Genomic DNA, 24,078 nt, shown 5'->3' with positions numbered 1-24,078 from the left:
GCTGGCAGTCATCTTACCTACCAGAGATTAAGCCTGTTCAAGAAAGAAGGGCAGAGAAGAGACTGAAAAGTAGAGCTCCCAAATCCGGTTCTACCTGAAGTTGGTCTGGATTTGCAGTTATGTGCTTAAACTAGTTTCATTCGCAACCAAAAGAAGATGAGCAGTGGAGGCAGAGAGCTTTCTGGAATGTGGGACTTTAGTGCTAAAACTGGGACAGTCCCAAGTAAACCAAGCCAGGGTCAAATATGGAGACTGCAACCTAGATGGGAGACTTGTGCAGTTGTTCAGTTAAGGAAGGACACACGTCCACCTTGTTCCAGTTGTTTAGGAAACTAGCAGATGGATTTCAGTATCTGGAAAATACTTAGACCAGTATAAGGAATGAGAGGTAATTCTTGAATGCCTCTCAGGCTTCCTGTTTGGGTAACTTAGTGACAATGATGCTACCAATGAAATTTTAGGGAGCCGGGCACAGTGGTGCAGGTTTATAATCCAGAGACTCAGAAGGCTGAAGCAGGAGGATCACAAGTTCTAGGCCAGTCTAGGCAACTTACTTAGATCCTTGTCTCAAGAAAAAATAAAAATGGCTGGGGATCTAGCTCAGTGGTAATGTGCCCTTGGATTCAGTCCCCAGCACTGGGGAAAATATAGGGAGAGGAGATGGATTTTACCATGCTGTTTCAGGGTCTTGCGTGACTGTTAAAAATGTCTAGTAGGCAACAGACAAATTCGATGCTTGGACAAGAGATTGGGGCTGGATGTTTAGATGATGTCACAGAGGCTAGTGGAAAAGAATGGTGAGTTTATGGAAGAGGATGATTCACACTATTGGAGGGGTCCATGAGGCAAGGACTGAAAGGCTTCATTGAATTTTGAAATTAGGAGTTCACTGGTCACTCAGTTGTGAGATCAGTTTCATTGCAATAATGGAGGTAAAAGCCAGATTATAGTTCCCTGGGAGGATGGGGAGACTGCACATTGAAAACAAAATTTTAAAAAATTCTTGTTGTTCTTTTTAGTTATACATGTCAGTAGATCATATTTTGACATATCGAACATACATGGAGTATAACTTTCAATTCTGTGGTTGTCTGTGATGTGGAGTACATGGTGGTATATTCATATACAACCATAGGAAAGTCATGTCTGATTCATTCCACGGTCTTTCCTATTCCCGTCCCGCCCCTTCCCTTCATCCCCCTTTGTCTAATCCAGTGAACTTCCATTCTTCTCCCCACCTCCATATTGAAACATTTTGATAAAAGGACAGAAGATGGGGCCTAAGTGGAAGCTGTAGGGCTTGACCTTGACTGGGAGGGCACCTCTCAACCTGTGAGCCTGACGGCAGGTGGGTGGGATGGAGATATGGGGATATGGGAAGGCAGGAAGTTTCAAGAATTCAGGCCAGATGGCTGGTGTGTATGTGTACACATGTGTGGTGTGTGGTGTGTGTGTATGTGTGTGTGTATACATGTGTGTGTGGTGCATGGTGTGTGTGTGTGTGTGTGTATACATGTGTGTGTGGTGCATGGTGTGTGTGTGGTGGAGGGTGTGGTGGGGGGTGGGTGTGTATTTGGTGTAGAAGACAGGGGCACTTGGAGGGCTACGAGCATTTGGAATGGAGGAGTTCAACAAACTCTAACAAAAGGATTGGAATATCATTTAGGACCCAGTAGGAATCAGAAACACTGCCACCACTTTTTCTCAGCTATGATTTAGTCTCTTTGTTCATTCTAATTATCTTCCTGATAACAAAGGTTATCATGTTAAGACTCTCCTTAAAAATCTCTACCAACTACCTATACCATGTAATTCAATGCAAACTGCCGATCTGACCCAACCTTCCTTTGCAACCTCATCAATATTCCCTGTTTCCTCCGTAAAGATCTCTGTTGTCATGACACCCCGGCTTTTTGAGAATTCAGTGCTTTGGCACACTGTTTTCACTGTTGAGACTAGTCTTTCCTTACTCTTCATCAATAAAACTCCTATTCAACCTTTGAAGCCCAACTGATATTTTACTCTTCTGTAAAATCTTTTCTGACTCATTCAGGCAGAGCAACGTCTTATTATAGCATCTGCCACATTTCACAGTAATTTATCTGTTTGCCTCCTACTGTCTGCTCCCCGTTATTTCCATCCAAACTATTCTGAGATCCTATCTTCACTGGGTTTATCCTGAGATACACCTACCACAATGCTAATAGGAGCTACTATCCTAGTAGCAGCTCAACAAACAAATGAATTCCTGTCTAAAAACCAAAGTCCCCATCATTCACATTATTGAGTGTGCTGTTTTTCTTTTGAAGTTATGTTTTACAAACTCATAAGGCATGTTAATACTTTAGTTTCCTGAAGAACTTTACTCAATTCTAAAATTACAGCATGTCGAGATTCAAAATAATTTTCATTTTTAAAAAATTTATATCCAAAACACACACACACACACACACACACACACACACACACCATTTAGTTGTAGATGGACACAATACCTTTATTTTTCATTTTTATGTGGTTCTGAGAGGATCGAACCCAGTGCCTCACACATGCTAGGCAATATTCTTACCACTGATCCACAACCCCAGTCCTAAAATAAAAATAACTTTCTGCAATTCATTTTTCCTTAAAAAATTTATCCAGGACTGGGGGTGTAGTTCAGTGGTAGAGTGCTGGTCAAGCATACACAAGGCCCTGGGTTCAATCTCCAGCACCGAAAAAAATAAAATTCTTTCCAGTCCTGCTGAGAAGTCAGTAACTGAAGTATCAGGAAATGATTCTTTAAATATCTTTTAAATACCTCTAATTATACACAGCAAACCCACATACCCTTCTCTGACTTCATACCCTAGACTTTGGTTTTTCTCCTGATTTTCAATTCACTGAGGAAAATGTGAAATGCCTTAGAGAGGAGATGAAAAAAGAAAAAAAATCCAAACCCAAAAAACTGAAAATAAGTTGTTCTCCCTTCTCAGATTTATGCAAAATTTAAAACTAGAGGAAACATTAAGTATTACTTAGACTAAATCCTTGTTATTAGATGAGGAAACCAAACTAGAAGCCCTGTCCTCAGATTGCACAGAAAATTGGTGGCAATCAGACCAGAAGAGATATTTCCTAATTTTTAGGTACAGTAGTCCCCCTTTGTCCAAGGTTTCAGTCACTCAAGGTTGGAAAATATTAAATGGAAAATTCCAGAAATAGTTTATAAATTTCACTTTTATTACAGTATTATTTATATTGTTATAATCATTTTGTTTTATTACTAGTTGATATTATGAATCTCTTACTGCACCTAACATAAATTTATAATAGATATATATGTATGGGAAAAACATCTTATGTATATATATAGGGTTTGGTATTATCTGTAGTTCATGCAACCGCTGGGGTCTTGGAACATATCCCCCAGGCACAAAGTGGGGGCCGTATGTGTTCTTTCTTTCTCTTAAATCATACTGACTATGATGAACGATTCAGGTTTCTTTGAAAAGCATATAAAATATGCTTCTGGATCTCTCCAAAAAGAGATTCTCTTTCGTTTATAAAGTAGGGATGATCTAGTAGCTCCCTCCTGGATTTGTGGTGAGAATTAAATGAGTTAATAGATGCATAATGTTAAACACAGTACCTGGTTATAGTAAATGCCTAGAATATATTACTGTTCATTCTTACTACTAGTAAGTGCAAGATACCACTTTTTTTCTTTTTTTGGTAATGGGAATTGAACCCAGGGATACTTAACCACAGAGCCACATCCCCAGATCTTTTTATTTTTTATTTTGAGACAGAGTCTCACTAAGTTGCTTAGGGTCATGCTAAGTTGCTGAGGCTGGCTTTGAACTTGCAATCCTACCTTAGCCTCCCAAATTTCTGGGATTATAGGCATGTGCCTGGCCCAAGATATTACATTCTTGATTATGAAAGAACTTGATTATTAAAGAACTTGTTTGTTCAACTTACCTTAATTGATTGATTTTAACATTCCCAAAGTTATTTCATTTTTTTCCCTCCCTACTCAAACTATGCATGAAGACAACCAATGGTAATCTGGCTGATACGTGAGCCGGTATATTAACTTAGGATCTGCACTTTTTAGTTGTGGAAACTGGCATGACTTCTCGGAGCCCATTTCCTCATTTGTAAGATGGAATTAAATCACATTGATTTTCCTTTGTTTAACAGCTGTGAGGCTTTGATGGACAGTCACACGCAAAATGCCTGCCTGGTGTCTGGAGTTCACTGTTGGGTTCTTCCTTTCTCCAATGCCTTTCACAGATGTCTATGAATATTGACAGGTTGTGTAGTCCATATCAAAATGTACTTCATTGTCATAGATCTAACAATCTTACTTAGGACAAATAATTTCCAATGCACTGACCATAGGAAAAGCTTTCAAAGTTAAATGTAGAAACGTGAACCTGTGTGTTCTAATGGGCAATTCTTAGAGTACCGTTCTCAAAAGGGATGTTGCCTTACTTAAGTACAAGCTTTGTGCTAAGTAAGCATTGCTCCTCCATAGTTCTGTTTTACAGTGCCAGTGGTCTACAGATTGAAATATTAAGTCTCTAGTACTTTCTTCCAGGGCAAAGAAAAAATTTGGTCCTAAAAAAATTGACAGATGAGATGAGGGTTCCTTGGATCACAGCTCATGTTTGCCCAGGGTTGGCCGATAGTTAAATGGCCTTAATAGATTTTAATGGCTCAGATAAGGAGACAGCAACTGGAGTAACAGAGGGCTCATCTGAAGGCAAAGGTTATTTGCTGCTTGAAGAGGGAAAGGGTGGAGTAGCAGGCAGAGCCCAGGTCTGCAAGTCAGCTGCGGGTGGCTGTGTCAGGTTATGCAAAGACAGCTGAAGCTGACAGTGGGATCAGGTCCTACAAACACAGTCGGAGCTTAAGCCGAAAGATGGCAAAGGTGGGCTTAGGGAGGGAAAAGTACTCAAGAGACTGTCTACGTGGTCCCCCCAAAAGGCTCATAGTGCTACCCATGTACTATTTAGTCACTGACCCTCTTGCCAATGAGAAGCTGATGATAATCCATATCCAGAAGAGTTGAAAGATTATGTGACAGGGATCACCGCATAAGAAGCCATCACACCTGCAGGCTTATTTCTTGCTTGTAACATTAAGGCAGTGTACATTTCACCTGCCACATTTACTTACACACCCCTCTCATCTCATCACTTGTTTTTGGTAGTACTGGGGATTAAAGCCCATTGGTGCTCTCCCACTGAGCTACATCCTACCACTATTTATTTTTTGAGACAAGGTCTTGCTAAATTGCCCAGACTTGCCTTTTTCTTGTGATCCTCCTCTCTCAGTCTCCTGAGTCCAAGGGATTATACTACAGGACTGCCCTTGGCTTCTATCTTTTAAAAACTTTTTTTAAAAACTTCTATCTTTTAAAAACTTTTCTATCCAATCCTGTCCACAATCCCCAATATAGTTGTTTTCCACTTACTCACAAGAATTTGGGGAATTTGGTCAGAACTGTAAATTGTTGCCTAGTTCTCATAAACATAGTACCTGGGTTCTTCCTCTGTCCTTTACCAGAATGAATTGAGTAACCATCTTTTGTTCATGCTTTTTTTTTTTTGGTAGTAGTGGAGATTGTACCCAGGTTATTCTACCACTATGCCACATTCCCAGCCCTTTTTATTTTGATACAGGGTCTTGTTAGGCTGGCCTTGAACTTGTGATCCTCCTGCCTCAGTCTCCTGAGTAGCTGGGATCACAGGCCTGAGTCGCTGTGCTGGGCAGTTGCCACTCTTGGCATGTGTGTACTGGTTCCAAGAGACGGGCCATCTTTCTAGATTGATAGATTCATGATCTGGTGCTCTTTAGCTGCTTCCCTTTTCTTTCCTTTTGGAAGATGTTGCTTTCCCTTAATCTCTGTGGGAAATACAGCCTGGGGGGAGGGTCAGAGGAGGAGGCAGGGTACCTTCTGCAAGCAGTCAGTGAATGAGTCACCAGAAGTCTATCGACCTTTCCATTTGTTATCTGTTGCCATGGTCACAGCTGGGTCTCAGGACGGGGAACAGCCCTCTGGGCATGGGGAATCACCACCTCTCTCTTAACAACCTCTTCGGTCTCCTTGTTACTTATAGGATAGACACTTAGCATGGGAGACCTTCTGCACATTAGCTTTGTGTCCACTTTTCTTCTGTCATCTCCCAAGACTTCATGTTAATGCACACAGTGTTTCTTCTGCCTTTCAAGCACCAGCTCACAATTCCCTCCCTTGGAAGCCTTCTCAGAAGGCTCTCTGGTGTGGAGCTGGTCCCTGTCTCTTCTGGGCTCTCAGCACCTGTGCTCATGAGTCCCAGCACCTCTCAGATGGCTCTTTCATGCTTTCATGTGTGTGTCTGTCTGTCATTCCTGCCCTTTTCACTCCAGACTCTGGTTCTCAGGTTGGTGTGAGTCTAATTTGTCTTTGTGTCACCAGAGCCTGACTCTCAGTACCCAGAGCCTGACTCTCAGTACCCATATTCCAACAGGTATTCAGGAAACGTTAACTGAATGAAGAGAAATGGTCTTTTATTAATTTATTGAGCAACATGGGCAAAACGATACGAGGCACTGACTCAGTAACAAAAGCAACAGTGCTTTTAATACACTTTCTTTCAAATCTGTGAACATGCTAGCTGTGAAGTAAATGCTTTTATTCTTTCCATAGAACATATTTTAAACAATGATCACAGTGTTAAGGTTAATAAGATGCTGGACAGATGAGTAGCCAAAGAATGTTACAAAACAACAAAATCTCACCAACAATATATCAAATGCAAATTTACCCAGATATCAAGAAAGTAAGTGTTTGTAGTTACATGGCTAAAAACATCATTACAGTAACCAAGTCTGTAAAATTAGGAAAAAAGCACTGTATAACAAAAAGGCCTTTCATAAGCTATCAAGGGAGCACACGTTATAGACAAACCGTTTCTATTTGAAGTAGCTTGTAGCACCAACACGTTGGCAGGACCAGCAGAGGGGCAGTGGTATTGAACAAGGCATCTGGGACAGGAAGGGATCTCGGGGGCCATCTGCTGCCAGCCCCTTATTTTACAAATGGGAAAATGGAGGCCCAGAGAGATGAAGAGCCTTGTCCAAAGTAAGATGATAACAGGATAGGCTAGAAAATGATTGAAGGTTAAATATCAGGCCACTGATTTTAGGTCAGTGCTCTATTTTAATATATTTACATAACTATTTGATTTGATTTGATGTATCTTTTCCTACTGATCTATTATCATGAAATAGATCAATACAATTCATAGTATACTCTGGTATTACATTGATTTCATCAAGAAATGCCTGCAATGTACTGTTGTTATTCACTTCTTGGACCTGTATATATCTTAAATAAAACTCAGAGGGATCAGTCAGATGTTACTACCTTAGTTATAAATTGGTTGAAAAGACAGAATCTGAAGAGAAAATTGTCACATCTTCTACTATGGAAATTAATCTAAGCCTCAAAATTACCAAATCATTGGTACAAAGTTTTTTTTTTTTTTTTTTTCCTGATAATTTAAAGATTAGTAAAGTAGACACACAGTCCAAACATGGAGACCACAAAACAGGCCTTTCCTTTAAAAAGTAAGTAAGGTACTTTTCACTTTAATAAGGTAAAGAATTTAAAAACCTGATTTTTTTTTTTTTTTTAGAAAAGGAAAAAAAAGTATTTATCTACAACCCATGTGAACCACCTTGTATATAAAGTATTTTCCCTATTTAAAAAAAAAAGTGTTTTTGTAAAATACTTTGGAGTCATGTGTTTGGCCTACCCCATCTTGCCGTGGTGATGAGACCTCAACTGGACAAATTTATGATGAACTAATGAAAATATAGGAATGAAAAAGGAACGAGATCACTGTTAACAGAAGCAGCATTAAAGACAAGATATATTGAGTGTTTTTTAAATAGTTCAATGGGAATGAAGCCAAGAAGCTGCCTGTATATATTTAAGTGTGTCATTATAGTGGTAGCAGAAAAAAAATAACACAAATTGGCACTTACCATTATCACAAACCAACTGCTGCAGACAGTTTAACTGTGACTTCACAAGTAGAACAGACCAGATAAATAAAAGTGACTTCTGCATATCATATATATGTATACATATATTATATTTTCCTCACATAGTATCTAGTTATAAGAAATCAACATGTGGCTACAATTTTTCCCCTCTTGGAAAATGTGGACAATTTGATTTCATTTTTTAATGAACATGCCCTACACCTGGTTAGGAAATTACCTGACATTTATACTTACAGACTTTATTCCATCTGACCAGTAAAAATAAAATGAAATCTCCTGGAACCTCAAGCCCATTTCTTATTACAACAAGCTTATTAACAAATACATAGCAAAACCTGCTTGTTTTCTATTAGGCAAAAGACTATGTTTTAGTGCTAAAGAATAAAGTACGCTTGCTACTGGTAATGTGCACAAGATGGTATAGTAAGAATGATTTCATGAAAAGATTCTGTAGTAAGTTGTGCTATAAATATTTAAAGAAACATGTTAAAAATCAGAGTGAAAATAATCAGTATTCTGAAACTGTCAGTAGAAAAAATGCTTATAAAAAAAGAATGTCTCATTAAGTGAAGCATTAAATGTAAAGTTGTCTCTTTAGTGTATATTTCCAATTTCACCTTTTGAAAGGTAAACACTTTCTCTCCTATGCAGAAGCTTGTAATTCACTTGGGACTGAGTGTTTTGCAGAACCAAGCAGTAGGTGACAAAAGGTTGAGGGCAGTGCTGTGACTTTCACAGGGTCAGTTCACAGTGCTGACTAGACAGGTGACTGGGAGAAATACTGACTGTTCAAGCCATTTAAAAACAGGACTGTATTTGCTCACCACCAATGAGCATGACGCTCAAGCCCAGGACGTTGGATTTTAAAAGGGTTTTGCTTTTCAGGGCAGATTGTACACAGGTAAGAAAATCACTGTAAATAATTCTTTCTCAGGGTTGAATCCTTTGTGATTAAGTTTTTAACCTTTCCTTAGTAGTTACTTTTTTTCTTTTCTTGGTGCTGGGGACTGAACCCAGGGCCTTGTGCTTTCCAGGAAAGCACTCTACCAACTGAGCTATATCCCCAGCCCAGTAGTTATTTTTAATGAGCTGAAGGTGGATTAAAGTATCAAATCCTCAGTATGGTATGGGCCCCTAAATAAGCATTTAAAAAGGACCCTCCCTTCCTCTTTGAGAAAGTCAAGATTCCTCTTTGGCCAGAGGAGATGCATGCCTCTGGCTTTCCCACTGGACATCTTGAGGACATAGGGCTATCTTCTTGTCCAGAGGAAGGCTGAGGAACTCCATGTGCAGCTGCTGGGACCCTAGGGTCCAAGGAGTGTACCGCTGAGCCCAAGCCCCTCCTGGGAGGCTTGTAGTCCCCCTTGGAGGGTCTATGGACAAGCAGAATTGAAACTGCAGACATCTGGGGAGAGCATAGGTGTCTTGATACCTTAACGTTTTAAGTCTGTTTCTTTCCCATCATGTCCCATCCTTGTGAGGCTGGGAGGGGACTGTCACCTCTAAAAACAAATAATCGAGCAGCAGAGGGAAGATTCAGGGAAGGTGAATAGAGAAGAGGGGGGAAAACTGGAAATCTGGGCTGAGAAGAGCAGTTGGTTTTCATACATGTTTGTTCCCCTTGGCCAGGCTCACTATTCACTGTCTTATTCTAATCACCAGGGCAGAAATTTCAGAGGTGGCTAGCCCTAACCCAGCAGCAATCAGGAACTGGGAGAGCACAGCTACTAAGGGTTCCCTCCCCTTTTTTAGACTCAAGATGGCTGAAGCCCAAAAGGATCCCTATGAATGAATACCTTATCAAAGGGCTTTCAGTTCAGTTTCAGTTTTTAATTGGCATGGTTCATTATCACCTAAGAGGTCCAGCAAGATTTCAAGAGAGGAGAGATGATGTATCACCTGATCACAATGAATATAATCTTTAGGATGCTCTTTCTTTATTTTTTTGCACAATAACTATATGAAAATAATTTTTATTCTACCTACACAGCTGAAGATAAATACAACTTCTGGAGTTGAGGAACGATGTTACATAGAGAGGGGAGTTTTGATGAGGAAAAAAGCTTTGATATGTGTACATACAAAGACATACATATACAAAATACACCCCTCTCCCTTGTACACTATACAGGTTGGCACAAACCTTATTAAGGATAGAATATGATATAAAGGTTTCAGGACTGAAGTTATTCTTGGCATTTTAATTTGACAGGTGCTCAGGCAATTTAGGTCTTGACATATCTGAATCAACTGTATATATGAAATATATAATTGTGTTTTTAAGAAGGCCCAGGCCAACTCTCCTTAAACAGCAACCCAAAGTAATACCATAGTTACCAAATGGAAAACAAGATTGTTATTCTGTATTAAATCAGTAAAGGGCATTTTAAAGAAAGGGCAACTTGGAAAATAAAGACTTTAGAGTCTATTATTCCAAGAGAAGAGCATTTTAGTTATTAGCAGTGGTTACCAAATAAGCTGGAGGCAAATCTCTTCAAGGAGCTGCTCAGGATTTGCTTTGTTGGGAAGAGGCAAGGAATGGTCCCACTCTTCCACTATAAGATGATGCAGGTTTTTTTATCCTTGAAAGGGTTTTCTGAAGTCGGTATGCCTGTCAGCAAAGGGTCACTCCTGGCGTGCTCCTCACAGTAGGACATGAGGTCTGCTGATGCCTTTGAGACCTGAGGAGGAGATAAACAAAGCAACAAACAAGAAAGAAAATCCTTTATTCAGAAACCTCCACAGTGCATGTGAATGCTAAGCCATGGGGTGGAGACTGATTCAAACGGTGTAATCAGCCTTAGAACATCATTCTCAGTCAGGTGCAAAGAGAATGGTTTCTGGCAGGGATGGCTTTCCCTAGCCAAGTGATCAGATAAGCTGGCATGGTTGTCCCACGTGTGAGTACTGAGAATACCACACCAGCTAGCTAGCTGGTATTCCTGCCAAAATGTTTAACCAGAATCTGATCCACAAAGGAGCATGACCCAAGCCAATGAGTGCACTGGGTTCTTAAAAAATGGATCATGTGTTAGATATTATTATTAGAAATATAAATAAGTTTTAAGTGTCTTACAGAAAAAGTTATATGTGTTTTGTTAATGTGTATACAGAGAAGTGGGGGTGATACAAGCAAACATGGTGAAAAAATGTTAAGAACTGGCAAATCCTGATGAAGAGAATATGAAGATTTAGTGTTACAAGTCTTTTGGAGGTTTAAAATTTTTCAGAGTAAAAATTGTGGGGTGCATCAGGAAAGGAAAAGTGTGTGGAAAAAGGGAAGGTTTTATCTAGTTTTTATCCAGGTAAAAATAGATTGGAATGCAGAACAGAACTGAATTACTGGCTTGAAGCCAGAATTCTGGAGCCAAGTTGTAGAGCTTCAAGATTTACTGTTAGAGGGCAGGGGGTGCCACTCAGTGGTTGAGTGCTTGCCTAGTATGACTGAGGCTCTGGGTTCTGTCCCTAGCACGGGGTGGGGGACGGGGGCAGAATAAACAAGAAAAGATTTATTGTTACCGATTGGGTTTGAGGAGATACAAAAGTTTGCAAAACCAACACAGAAAAATGCTGTGTCTTAGCCCAGCTTGAGTTAGGCATGGAATATGCCATACCCTGTTCTCAGAAGCCTAAGTGGAAGGCCCCAGGTAATAATCAGGTCAGGTGCCCAGGCCATGAGTGTGGGAGAGCTGGTTCTATGGAGCTCTGCACAGGGCAGCCTCCTGCTTTGAGGACAGGTGACCATCTCCAGTCTAGAGGAATTTATCAGATGACTGCTTCTGTTCTTGGAACCAGTCTTAGTCACCACATTCCAGGGTTCTCACTGCCTAGTCCTCTCTTGGGACCAAAGGGGAAAAGACTTCAAAGTCATGTGACCTAAGAAATGCATTCCAGCTCCTCTGTGGGATCTGCACTCACCCTGGGAGTAGAAAGTGGTCAATAAAGGGCACACATTTAAAAAGCTGCATTTCCTAAAAGGAAGACCCTAACTGTTGACTTCAAAGTACCCTCAGCTGCACTGATACCCTAGAACATTTGAAATTCCAGAGGTATGAGAAGGGTGTTTTAGAAATCCACCTGGAACCTCTGTCTCAATTTAGAACACAGCAATCACAGGACTTGACCTGTCTCATTTAGGAAAGGCAGGTCCTTTGGAAATCCTCTCCAGGATTTTACAAACAGAAGGGTCAACTCAGATTCTGATTCTTCAGTTTTATTGAAATGAGGCCTGTGCTAGGTAGGTAATGAAAATTAAGATTGTGAAGCTCTTGACCTGGTCTAGGAAAATCCTGGAAGCAAGCAGGATTAAATGGCATCATCTCCTCTGTCTTGTGGCCCAGTCCTGGAAAAGCAGGGGAGACCACAGCAGGCATGGCCTGTACCCTCAGGTTCCTTACCTTTATCCTTTCGATGGAGGCTTCTAGTCTCAGCTGCTGCACAGTTCTCCTCGCCTGGGCTATGTTGTTGGTGCTTGCTGTTTTGCTGGACATCTTCAATGGTTGTTTTTCCCTGAAATCTGAAGAGAATTTTTTTTTTCAAATGGTGAGTAACAGTCATCTTTAAGTTATTTAAACATTCATAGAAAATGTGTGTTACTTGAAGGGAAACGTGTTGATCTGCCCATCAGCACAGCCTTTTGGAGGCAGTTACTAAAGCGCCCTGAACAATTCCAGTGGTGGCTTAGATGTTCTAGCTTGTCATCTATTTGACTGTCCATATAAAATTGGTTTCCAGAAACCCAGAACAGCAGTTTAATCAATGTAACCCAACATATAGTATAAGAGTGGCCTTTTAAACAATTTTCTAGGAAGAAACAAATACATACCAATATTTGCAGTAGTTAAGGAGCCTTTGGCTACCAGAGGCTACATTACATGTCAATTTAATATGACAACTACATACTCTAACAGAAGCTCTGAGTTTCTTTCTTTTGGATTCTCTTACCCAACGATCAGGCTGATGTAAGTCCTGGCAAGAGAAAACAATGAGAAGGCCTCCTCCAGAGATCTCTGCACAAAGGCACATTTTCAGGTACTATCAAGATGTGCAAATGTTTTCAGAATGTTAGGCAGGTAAGCAAGTCTTTATTCAAGGAAAAGTGGGAAATCTTTTAGCTGAAAAGAATGATAGATTCACATTAAATGTCAAATGAGATCATGAGCAGTCGGAAGCCTGAAATAATCAATAAAGCCTTATCATTCCTTCCTTTGACCTCTCCCTGGCCTCATCCTGGTGGCCAAGGCACTTGCTAATCCTATTACCTTCCCCTTCCCCTGTATGTTTGGCAAGGATTGACTCTCCTCTTTCACCAGAGCCCTTGATTCCAGGCTGCCCTGTTGCCCTCTCTCCCCAGACACCTGATGTAAAACAACGGAAACATTCTGGCCCTTGGGCTTTGACCTGCCTGGTTTCCAGTGGCGCATTTCAAGAGGAAGGCAGGCCTGGGACAAGCACTGCCTGGTGCCCCTGCCATATATGGTTAAGTTTTCTCTTGGAATGGTGGTGAATGGAGGAAAAGGCAGAGCTGGCAGGCCGAGCAGCAGCGTGGCAGTTTTATGACTCACAGGAGCAGGTGGACAGTAGGTGTGTCTCACCAGCACTAGGCAAGGGCTCAGCAGTCTTGGGGCACCTTGGCGCCAGCAGCAAACCCAGGCTGACTCAACCTGCATCAGGACCTGCGGCTGCATGAAGACTTAGACCAGACAGGCTGCAAAAAACACCAGCAAGCCACAGGCTCCACGCTGTCCACCATGTGGGCATTCTGGTGCCCCAACACTGGTTTCATCAGATTATGAAATCCCCAGGACTGAGTTCGAGGACCTGCAAGGGGATTGTCCTCTGAGGTTGGAGGAAGCATTGGGTCAAGTGCACAAATAAAATGACTTTTAACTGGGTGTGGAACTTTCAAATCAGCTTCACCAGCAGACTTCACATTCTTGGGTCTGCACCCTGTGTCTGCCACTTCCCAGATGGGCGAAAGTGGGCAGATTATTTCACTTCTATGAGCCCAAGTTTTTTTGGTGGTTGTTGTTTTGTTCTTGCATACCCAGGGCTGCTCTACCACCGAGCTACATCCCCAGCCTTTTTTATTCTGAGACAAGGTCTTGCTATGTTGCCCAGGCTGGTCTTGAACTTGTGATCCTCCTGCCTCAGTCTCCCAAGTCACTGGGATTACAGGCATGAGCCACCACACTCAATTTTTTTTTATTTGTAATATAAAAATACTACTACCCACTTCAAAAGCCTTTTTGGGATTCATTTGCTGAGGCACATAAGGGTCAGCACAGGACCAAGACACTCCCATAAAACACAACTGCTATTTTTATCCTGGGGGTCACACATAGACCATGAACTGGTATTCCTTGTTTACCTGTCTGTTCTGCCCACCTCTCCCCCATCCTGGTCAGTGAGTATCAAGGGTTTTGACTGACTGCATCTGGGCAGGGGTTCAGGGATGAGCCCTTTTGAGTCTGCCCCCAGGCACTTCTGCCACACTCTGGTAGAATGGAAAGGATGGCGACAGCCGACAGAGGATTGCCATAGGAAAAGCAAAGCCCTAACAAGTACAGGAGATTGGGAGGAGGAAGCATGTGGCAGGGCAGGGTGGCCTTGCCTTGTGCTGGCTTTGGGCAATCTCAGTTCAACACATACCTGGACTAGCTGTCTCTTCCTCCGAATCAGAGGTACTGCTACCCGACCCGAAGAGAGGCCGCAGGTCTCTTCCCTGGGGGTGTCACCCATACCCAGTCACCTGGCCTAACCCCTCCCAGGCCAGCATCTGAAGTGTGCCTGAGGCCGTGGGCAACCTCACCCCAACAGTGCCCAGTGAGTTGGTTATGAATTTCATTACCTTGCAGCACATTGAACTGGGCTGCCCTTTAGCTGGTGGCTGTTCTCAGCCTCCAGAATGTGAACATGACACCTTTTCTGAGTGGCCTGTGGTTTCCAGGCTACACCCTCAGGATTTTCTAAATGTGCCACTTGCGTGAGAATAATGCCAAGCATTCTCCTCCACCTCCAGGGCATAAACTTTCCAAGGTCTGGGCAAGTTTTCCTGTAACTGCAACTGGGTCACACATATGGGACCTTGATCAGTCATTGCTCTCACCCGTGTGACCATAAGCAAACAGTCCACAGTCAGGCTCTATTTATAAAAAGCCTGGGTAGGTCCCTCTCAAAGTGGTGAGAAAGTTGGCACCTAGAACATGGAGGACTTTTTTCCTTCTTGCTGAATTATAATCAGGATTTAAAACAGCTAGTTAGTAAGAAGAAACAAAATAAAACAGAAAAAAGATAAAAACAGGAACTCTTGGGTCCTAGTGAGCCTCCTGCCTCAGTCTCAGCCTCCGAGCAGTTGGGAACTAGTATGTGACACATTTTTATTTATTTATTTGTTTGTTTGTTTGTTTGAGGGATTAAACCCGGGGCGCTTAACCACAACCCCAGTCCTTTTTATTTGAAGACAGAGTCTGCTAAGTTTCTTAGGGTCTTACTAAGTTGCTAAGCCTGTATCCTTTGCTGGGATACAGGTGTGTGCCACCGTGCCCAGCTGCAACACATTTTTAAACGAGTGCTTCTGGTACTTGGTACAGCAGGCTAAGAAAAAAATACAGCTTCTGCCCTCACAGAGACATTAGACAAGAGGAACCCTTCCTCTTGTGCTTCACAAAGAGCCCAACCCCTGCCACTGCTCTCATGTTCCCACTCAATCTGTTCTTGAAAGTTCCTTCCCCTCTGCTGGTAAATGAGTAACTGATTCAAGTTTTGGAGATGGGAGATTTTTTTTATAGCTTCAAAGGTATTAAACACAAACAACTTTCTACTCAGTATCATATAGCAATAGCTTCAAGAAGTCAATTAAATGGGGTATTTGAGGGCATCCCTAGAAAACACTGTACACTGGGCCACTGGAAAATGATATCATCCCTGATTATCACTTCATTCCTATGGAGAAATCAGATCAAAATTATATTGTTTGAAATTGAGGAGCCTCTTCTAGGGACCCTGAGTTTCTCTGCTGAGCTGCCTGGTCTCAAGGCCCCTTCACTCTTGAGGAGCAAGGTGCTCCCAGAGCTTTGCACTGCCTCAACAGCTGGGCAGGCTATCTGCAAACATCTCGGCACCTTCAGAGGGCTTGCTCTGGTCTTTCGATGGCAGGGATGTCTACTGTTTGTGCTACTAATGCCACTCACTTGCTTTCCTTACATCAAGAACAGCTTCCAGTTCGGCACAATGACACACGCCTGTAATCCCAGTGGTCTAGGAGGCTGAGACAGGAGGATCTTGCGTTCAAAGTCAGTCTCAGCAAAAGCAAGGCCCTAAGCAACTCAGTGAGACCTTGTCTCTAAATAAAATATAAAATAGGGCTGGGCATGTGGCTCAGTGGTCGAGTGCCCCGAGTTCAATCCCCAGTACCCCACCTCCCCACCAAAAAAAAAAAAAAAGAAAAGGCTTCTAAGGCAGACACCCTCAATCTTTGTATGGAGCCCAAGAGGGCTCAGGCTGCATCATTCCAGAACACCTCACTAGAATCCTGAATGGGGAATTACTATTCATCCTTGTTTTACAGATGAGGCAACCAAGGTTAGAAAAACTGGTTTCAAAGCCACCCAGTTTGTACACCACAATCCACCTTATAATCCTTTTCTCGCCAGAAGCCACTCTTCTGGAGAGGGAGCAAATTCCAACTAAATCCAAGGAAAGGGAGCAATTCCAACTAAATCTATTCACACTGAGGGCATCACTAAATGTTCCACAATGTGGCTCTTAGGAGTGACTGACACTCATTAACTTGGGGGCAGTGGGCCTGCTGACCACCTTGTGTTTACCCCTCTTGGGCAGAAGGCATCTTGTTTGTCTACCTGGTGCCTGCAGAGCAGTCTTGCCCTCTCATATGCACCAGCTGGGCAAGGGCTGGAGTCAACATCTGGGGTTCTGAGCTCCAGTGCCCCATTCCACCCAGAGGGGTCAAGGCCTGTGTGAGCCTGTGCAGAACACCATCTGGTGAAACTATGGCTATCTCTTCTGTCGCCTTATTTTCAGTTTTATGTAAGGGTAACAGATTTGAATAAACATATGAGGTATTCAGCTAGTCAAATCATTTGCATTGGTTTTAATGCTGTGGTTCATCTGAATTCTCTGGTTCCTAGAAATTCCCAGGAACAAGATGTCCCGTTAGGACATCAACTTTGTTGAGGTGGGCGGTGCTAAAGTCAAGAGAGGAGGAGAGTGGGGATGGAAAGTGTCACCAAGCATGCTCTGGGAGGAAGGCCCCAGGAAGCTTCATGGGCATCATGGCCTAGCCAGTAACTGAACCACTGGAATGAAGCCAACTTTCATGAGCAAACATACCCCTGTGGCTGTAATGATAGAGCAGTTTAGGACAAAAAAAAAAAAGTCACAGGCCTCCACTTCCCTTCTGATCTTGCCTTCAACTTCTAATGTCTTACTCCAGCTCTCTGTTTTCCCTCTTCTGTGAAAAGGGGAAAAGAGAGCCACCTTTCAGGGTTTTCCGGAGCAGACAGAAGCTCTGTGGCTCCCTGGGCTCCTGCATGCAGAGGGAAACAAGAGGAAGATCAGACAGTTACTCTCCAACTTCAAGGCTGTGTGACCAGGTAGCCACGGCTTTCTAAAATGGCCTTGGTGGGAATGGGGGAGTGCGGAGCAGTCTGTTGAGAAACTTTTCTGTTCTCATGAGCACTTATTATTCCTATCAGAGACTGCAAGCCAGAGTCAGACTACAGATGTTTTTGGTTGGGCCACACACAGAGAGTTAGCTCCAGTGTGTGTGTGTGTGTGTGTGTGTGTGTGTGTGTGTGTTTGAACTTTAAATTGACTGTCAACATTTGAGAAATTGAGAGATTTTACTTTTAAAAGGAAGATCAAAAAAGAGCTGAATCTAAGTAGTGGCATCCCCTTCAACACATGCTGGTATACCTGTGGGGCCCCTGATTTGAACTTGTGACTCTGCCTTTCCTCTGTGGCCTAGATAGCTACTTCCAGGGACACATTCGAGGATCAGCCAGGGGATGTGGGTTCACTCTTGCTCTTGTCACTTCCCAGCGCTAAGTCCCTGAGCATGACTTGAAAACTATTTGAAGCCTCAATTTTCTCACGGGAATGAACAGAATAATAATACTTTCCTATTTCAAAGGACTGTTAAAAGTATCAGATAAAGTAAGTGTGTGGTATGTAATCCCAGCTACTCAGGAAGCTGAGGTAGGAGGATCACAAGTTCAAGGACAGCCCTGGCAACTTAGTGAGACCCTGTCTCAAAATAAAAAGAACTGAATATACTTCAGTGTCAAAGTACCCTGGGTTCAATCCTCAGTATCAAACAAAGTGAAACAATAACAACAAAAAACCCCAACAACAACAACAACAAACAAACCCCCAAAACAAAAACAAACAAAAAGTGTGTGGGCTGCTAGGAATGTAACTCAGTGACTGTGAATGCCTAGCATACAAGAGATTCTGGGTTTAATCCCTAGCACTGTAAGAGAAAAAAAAAATTATATCACTATAATAAATATAAAGAATTTGTTTTTGTGCCTGTTCAGCACCTGTATTTCTTGTCATATACCATGTGATGTGTGACAAGCCCTTGCAATCCCTCATGGGCTGGCACTGGGCAGCAGCCCTACCCTCTTCCTGGCTTGGCTAATGGACTACAAGGGCTGGAAAGTGAAAAATGACACCTCCAGGGCCGTGAGAAGTACTGGGTCCCCCACAAGTTCATACGCTGACGTTCTAAACCTCCAGGTACCTCAGAATCTGACTGTATTTGGAGAAAGGTTCTTCAGAGAGGAAATTAAGATAAAATGAGATCCTGAGAATGGGCCCTAATCTAGCATGACTGGTGTCCTTAGAAGAGGAGGGAATCTGACACAGAGGGAAGACTGGGAGAAGACGGCCATCCACAAGCCGACAAGAAAGAGGCCTCAGGAGAAGCAAACCCTGCCAACACGTTGACCTTAGATCTCTAGTCTCCAGAAACATGAGAAAATGAATTGCTGCTGCTTAAGCCCCAAATCTGTGGTAGCTGGCTATGGTGTCCCTAGCGCACGAATACACCTTGCTTCTCCTGCTGCCAGGGCACAGGAAAATGCCAGTTCTGCCAATCAATATGTTCAGAAGAGATCTGACAGGGGGCAGTCAGAGGAAGACTGGTTTCTGCTGACAAGCAGGGTGGTGGGCTAGTTGCTGGGTGTGGACGCAGGGGCATCCCAGCCACCAGCAATGAGGATGAGAGTCCCTCTGGCTGTGACAGCCTCCTGATTCTGCACTCCCTACTGGGTCCTGGGGGCCAGTTCTATGGTGCTGGCAGTCCCTCCAAGGGACTCTGAGAGGCTGCTCCTCCAGACTTCAGGTGATTAGGCAAGCACCCAACCCCTGCACCAAGCCCATTCTACTGAAACTGCCAAAAGCGCTTTCTGTTTGCTGTAACTGAACCATGAACAACACACAACTGCTAATCTGCTGTTCTGTAAAGTGTAAATAACTTGCAGATATTAGCTATGCTTTCTATTACTGCCTTGCCATCGCTGCTGAACACCCCAAACTCTAGGGCTTGAAAGGAGAGAGGAGTAAGACATAAAATTCTCTCTCAGTCAGACCAGCAGCAGGCTTTGAGGCCAATGGTGGTGGAACCTGTGCTCAGCTGCAGGTCCTGCCCCTTCTGCACAGTTCTGAGAGCAAAGGGTAGAAAGAGCAAGCTGCTAGTTACGGGGAGGAGAATGAGAGGGAGAGGAAAGGACGGGCTGCAGAAACTGTGGAAAACGTGGTCTGCGATGGGGAAGAGATGGTGTCTTGAGCTAAGAGAAATTTACAAAGAATCAGCAGAATGGAAAATAAAACAGCTCTCACAAGGCCTCAGCAAGTCGTTCTGTAAGAGTAGTAGGCTTCTAGACTTGTAAATGTTTTTGAGGTCCTTGTCTGGTACCCTAAAATCATTAGTTGATTTTACCTGCTTTCCAGGGAGCTTCTCTCTGAATAATAATGAAAAAGGTAAGTTAAATATATGATTAATTTTGATGACAGCCACCATTTACTGAGCACTTAAGTGTGCCAGGTGAGTAAATTCCATGCACCACTGCATTTAGTTCTTATAATAATTCTGGGAGATACATCCTTTTATTGTGTCTGTTTTACAGATGAAGTGGAGAGGTTAAAAAATTCATGCTTAGAATCATGCTGGTTTACATGGTGTAGCTGGGCTCTGTCTGACTTGACTCTCAAGGTCACAATCACCACCCTGTACCACCTGCCTCTAAACAGAAAGAACACAAGGAAGGAGGGGGGAGAAAGGAGGGGCAGGTGCCAGTCAAAAAGCTCTTCTGGGAAGACACTGTGCCCTATTCAGGGGCTGAGGCTCACTTAGAGAGGTGGTCCCCACACACTGCCAGCAGGAAGTGAGGAGCTAACCAGTCTCACAAGATGGAAGCCAAGGAGAATAGGTTGTTCTCAGTTAAAAGAACAACTGCCCCAGATTCCAGGTAAGGCTTTTGCTAAAGACACAAGATGATCCTATCATCTCTCAGAGCCCCAGAGAAGTTGGCAGGGAGTCATGAGAATGAGCCAAACCAGGTAATAAATCCAGAAGGAGAGGTTGCTGCAGAGCCTGGGCAGCAAGTTCCTGGCTTCACGGTGTCCAGAACACTATGGGCACTTGGTAAAAAAAAAAATCTGATTCAGGGGCTGGGGCTGTAGTTCAGTGGCAGAGTGCTTACCTAGCACGTGTGAGGCACTGGGTTTGATCCTTAGCACCACAGAAAATTAAATAAAATAAAGGCATGCTGTTCATCTACAACTACAAAAAAAAAAAAAATAATAATAATAAAGCAAACCAAAAAAATCCTGATTCAATAGGTCCAGGGCTCAAGAAGCTGCATTTACAAACTTCTTGGGTGACTCCGACAGCTTCTCTTGAGAAAGTCACATGATAGGTAGTCTCTGCTTCCAGAGCCTGCCTGTGTTTATTTCTACCTGGGAATTAAAACAGGTCAATTTAGAAGAATGCCGCCTCCTATCTATGCTTAAATTGTCAAAGCTCTGAACAAGCCCTGAAAAATTCTCTGCTTAATTACTTTCACCTACAGGACTAAGCCTCCTTCAGCTTGAAATCACTCATTTTAACATATTTCTTTGCTACAAAAGTCTAAATTTGTTTTCTTAATAGCCACTTGCTTCTGGAAAGTGCACAGAGGCTAGACATCCCCATCTTGCCCTGCCCAGTGGTACCCTTCACTACTGTTCTCACTACTTCTGACCAGGTACCCTCAGGATTCAATCCTGGGGCTCTGAAGATAGCAGTCAACAAAGGCTTTTATAGTTAGAAAAATGCAAACTGTGGCTCTTTACTTAGGACTCCAAGGTGCTTTATTTCTCTGAGCCTCATCTGTAAAAGGGGAAGGGATAATACTGGTAAATACCTCAAAGGGCTGCTTCCAGGACGAACTGAGGGGACACATGTAAATTAGGACTTGCCTGACACACATTGATCCTCAGGGGAGGAAGAGGATGCTCTCTCCACCCTACGACTTTGGCTGTGACCAATGATGCACTTGATCTTTACCTCAGTTCCAATGTTCAAATGGTAGTCCATTTAAATGTACCCTAGAATGGTCCACAGTCACAGGTGAAGTCCAATGAAACACCCCTGTTGGTCCCTCCATTGTCCTGGTCATTGAGCACCCCTTGGTCTCAACTCTCCTTCTTAACTTCTCATATCAAGAGCTACCTAACAGAAATATGAGGCACATGTGTGATTTGAAAGTTTTCACTGGCTACATGAAAAGAAAAATTAAAAAAAGTGAAATTAATTAATATGAACAAAATCGACAGGTATTCCTTATAAAAATTATTGAGGTAGTTTTCATTTTTTAATACCAGTGTGTATTTTTCACTTACGGTGTGTCCCAATCTGGACGTGCCACATTGGAGTGCTCTGCAGGCCCGGTGCCTTACTGGACACAACACTGTCTATTATGATAGACGGTACAACCTTAGACTCTGGCACTTTCCAAATTCTCATGACTCTGACTCTGAAAAACTGTTTTAATTTCCCCTTTCTCTGAGTCTTGCTCCCAGGGCCTTGAGCCAGGGCTGCTGCCTCAGCTTGCTACAGCACTCCAGGCCCTAATCTTCCCCCAGTACATCCTCTCCTGACACTCTGTTCAGATAGAGTACCACTTTCAGCTTATTCTTCTGCAAAGCTGGCTCCAACAAGTTCCTGGGATTTCCCAGGATTCCCTAAGAGAAGTCCAAAGGGCTTGGCTTTACCCTCAAGATCCTCTCTAATGTTTCTAGTACCATAATAAAAATCCTGATCACCACAGAAGCTTATTTCTACTTAGAGCTTGCTGGAGGTCACACACCAGGCTACATGCCAGACACTATCAGTCTGGTATCTTTCTAGGTCCTCACAATGGCCCTATAAGACAGGTTCTGTTTTCACCCCCATTTTACAAATGAAACCGAGGCACAGTGAAGTATGCCTAGTGCCAAACAGCTGGCAAGCTGGTGGGCCAGGGTTTGTACCCACTTAGGGGGACGGCAGTGACCAGACCAGGAGACTCTACTTCTGTATGGCTGCAGCGACAGGGTACATTGGCAGGCCCTGGCCTCAGGGGCTGCCCTTTCAAGTCCCACCTGTGATCCCCCTCCCAAGCTCTCCACCTGCTTCTCTTGGCTTAAATTCTGTTGTTTTAGGCTCCAGATCACATTTTTACCTCTTGGAAGGAAGTTTTCCCTACTTTTCCTTTTGGTGACTAATTCCCTTTATGAATTCCTGCCATGTGCATATAGTTCAGGGGTTCAAGGTCACCTGAGGACTGGCCATGCAAAGAATGGGTAGGCAGGGGGAGGTGTTTCTGAGTACCCTAAAATTGTATGCAAAATTTGGGGTGTATGTCTAGACTTTTGTTTTGTTTTGCTGAGAAGAGGGTTAATAACCATTATTAAGCTCTCAAAAAAGGTTTGTAATACCATTTATTTCAGTGCTTAATTGTAAGCTATTTAATGCCTATTGTTATGTAGCTGACATTGTATAAATATTGTCTTCCAACTAAACTCTTAGTTCTGTAATACAGCAACTACATTTATTCCTTACTATGTGCCAGCTACTGTATTAGGTACTCTATACAGATATCAGTTCATTTAATACAAACCTAAGAGGTTGGTTTGTCATACTCATTGAGACCCAAACTCAGAATGTTACATAATTTGCCAAAGATCACATAGCTATTAAGTGGTAGAAATAGGATTTTAATTGATTTCTTCAACTTCAAAACCGTCTCCTAATCAAGCAGATGAGGTATCCCATGCCACCTTCTGTTTCATATTGACTAATGTAGAGAATGAGGCCTCAGTAATACCTAGTTAGATAAAGACATGATATAGTAACCAACACATTAGCTAGCAAGTGAACGTACCACCTGGGGGTGTTTGAGAGTCCAGTGTTTGTTTTCTTAGAAACAAGATACACTTTGCTGCTCCTTGCCACAGGTACTCTGCAAAATACTGACTGTTGTGAGTCAATGGATACCCACCTGCTTGGTTCCCTGCATAGTTCTGAGAAGTCCGGGTGGAGTTCCTGGGGTTCCCACATACTTGTTTAGTGTCAATTATTAATTCTGAACTTTTACCTCCAGCATGGAATGCCACTTGTGTGGTTCCCAGGTTCTAAGAGCCATGTTGCAATGTACCTGCATACTGTGCCCCAAACAGGTTTCCAGCTGTTGAAGGTGGGCTCACAAGGAGGTACCCTCTGATGTTGACCCACCGAGGTGTAGGACCCAGCCTCTTCCATGCTATGCTACGCCAGAATCCAGTCATGCATAGAGATATGTGTTTATAGTCAACACTGAGAATGACACTTACAAATAAGCTTTACTCTTTACCTAATGTTTCAAGACTGACTGAGGAAAGATTTGCTTATATCTGCATGGCTGGCTCAAGATGGCCTGATGTCTCATATGTTTACCTAATGACTGAATAAAAGAATGGATGAACTCAACCACTACTTAATATTGAAAA

At 42.8% G+C, this 24,078-nt stretch overlaps 1 protein-coding gene across 6 annotated transcripts in view; it reads right to left on the bottom strand.

Moving 5' to 3' along the window:
• Positions 1-6,519: 6,519 nt before the first annotated feature.
• Positions 6,520-24,078, bottom strand: part of Gng12 (G protein subunit gamma 12) — a 123,013-nt gene continuing 105,454 nt past the window's right edge. For 5 of the 6 annotated variants that reach the window (XM_047565534.1, XM_047565519.1, XM_047565520.1 and 2 more), the window contains exons 3-4: positions 12,441-12,559; positions 6,520-10,724 (exon numbers count right to left, since the gene is read on the bottom strand). In XM_047565534.1, the coding sequence (XP_047421490.1) occupies positions 10,599-10,724; positions 12,441-12,533 (219 nt within the window). In that variant the 5' untranslated portion in view covers positions 12,534-12,559 and the 3' untranslated portion in view covers positions 6,520-10,598. Of the gene's footprint in view, positions 10,725-12,440; positions 12,560-14,694; positions 14,717-24,078 lie in introns of those variants that run through there. The other variant, XM_047565538.1, reaches the window with a different exon arrangement.

This window comes from Sciurus carolinensis, chromosome 1 (genome assembly GCF_902686445.1).
Source record: "Sciurus carolinensis chromosome 1, mSciCar1.2, whole genome shotgun sequence".
Classification (NCBI taxonomy): Eukaryota; Metazoa; Chordata; class Mammalia; order Rodentia; family Sciuridae; genus Sciurus; species Sciurus carolinensis.
This window is presented reverse-complemented; position numbering and strand designations above follow the sequence as displayed.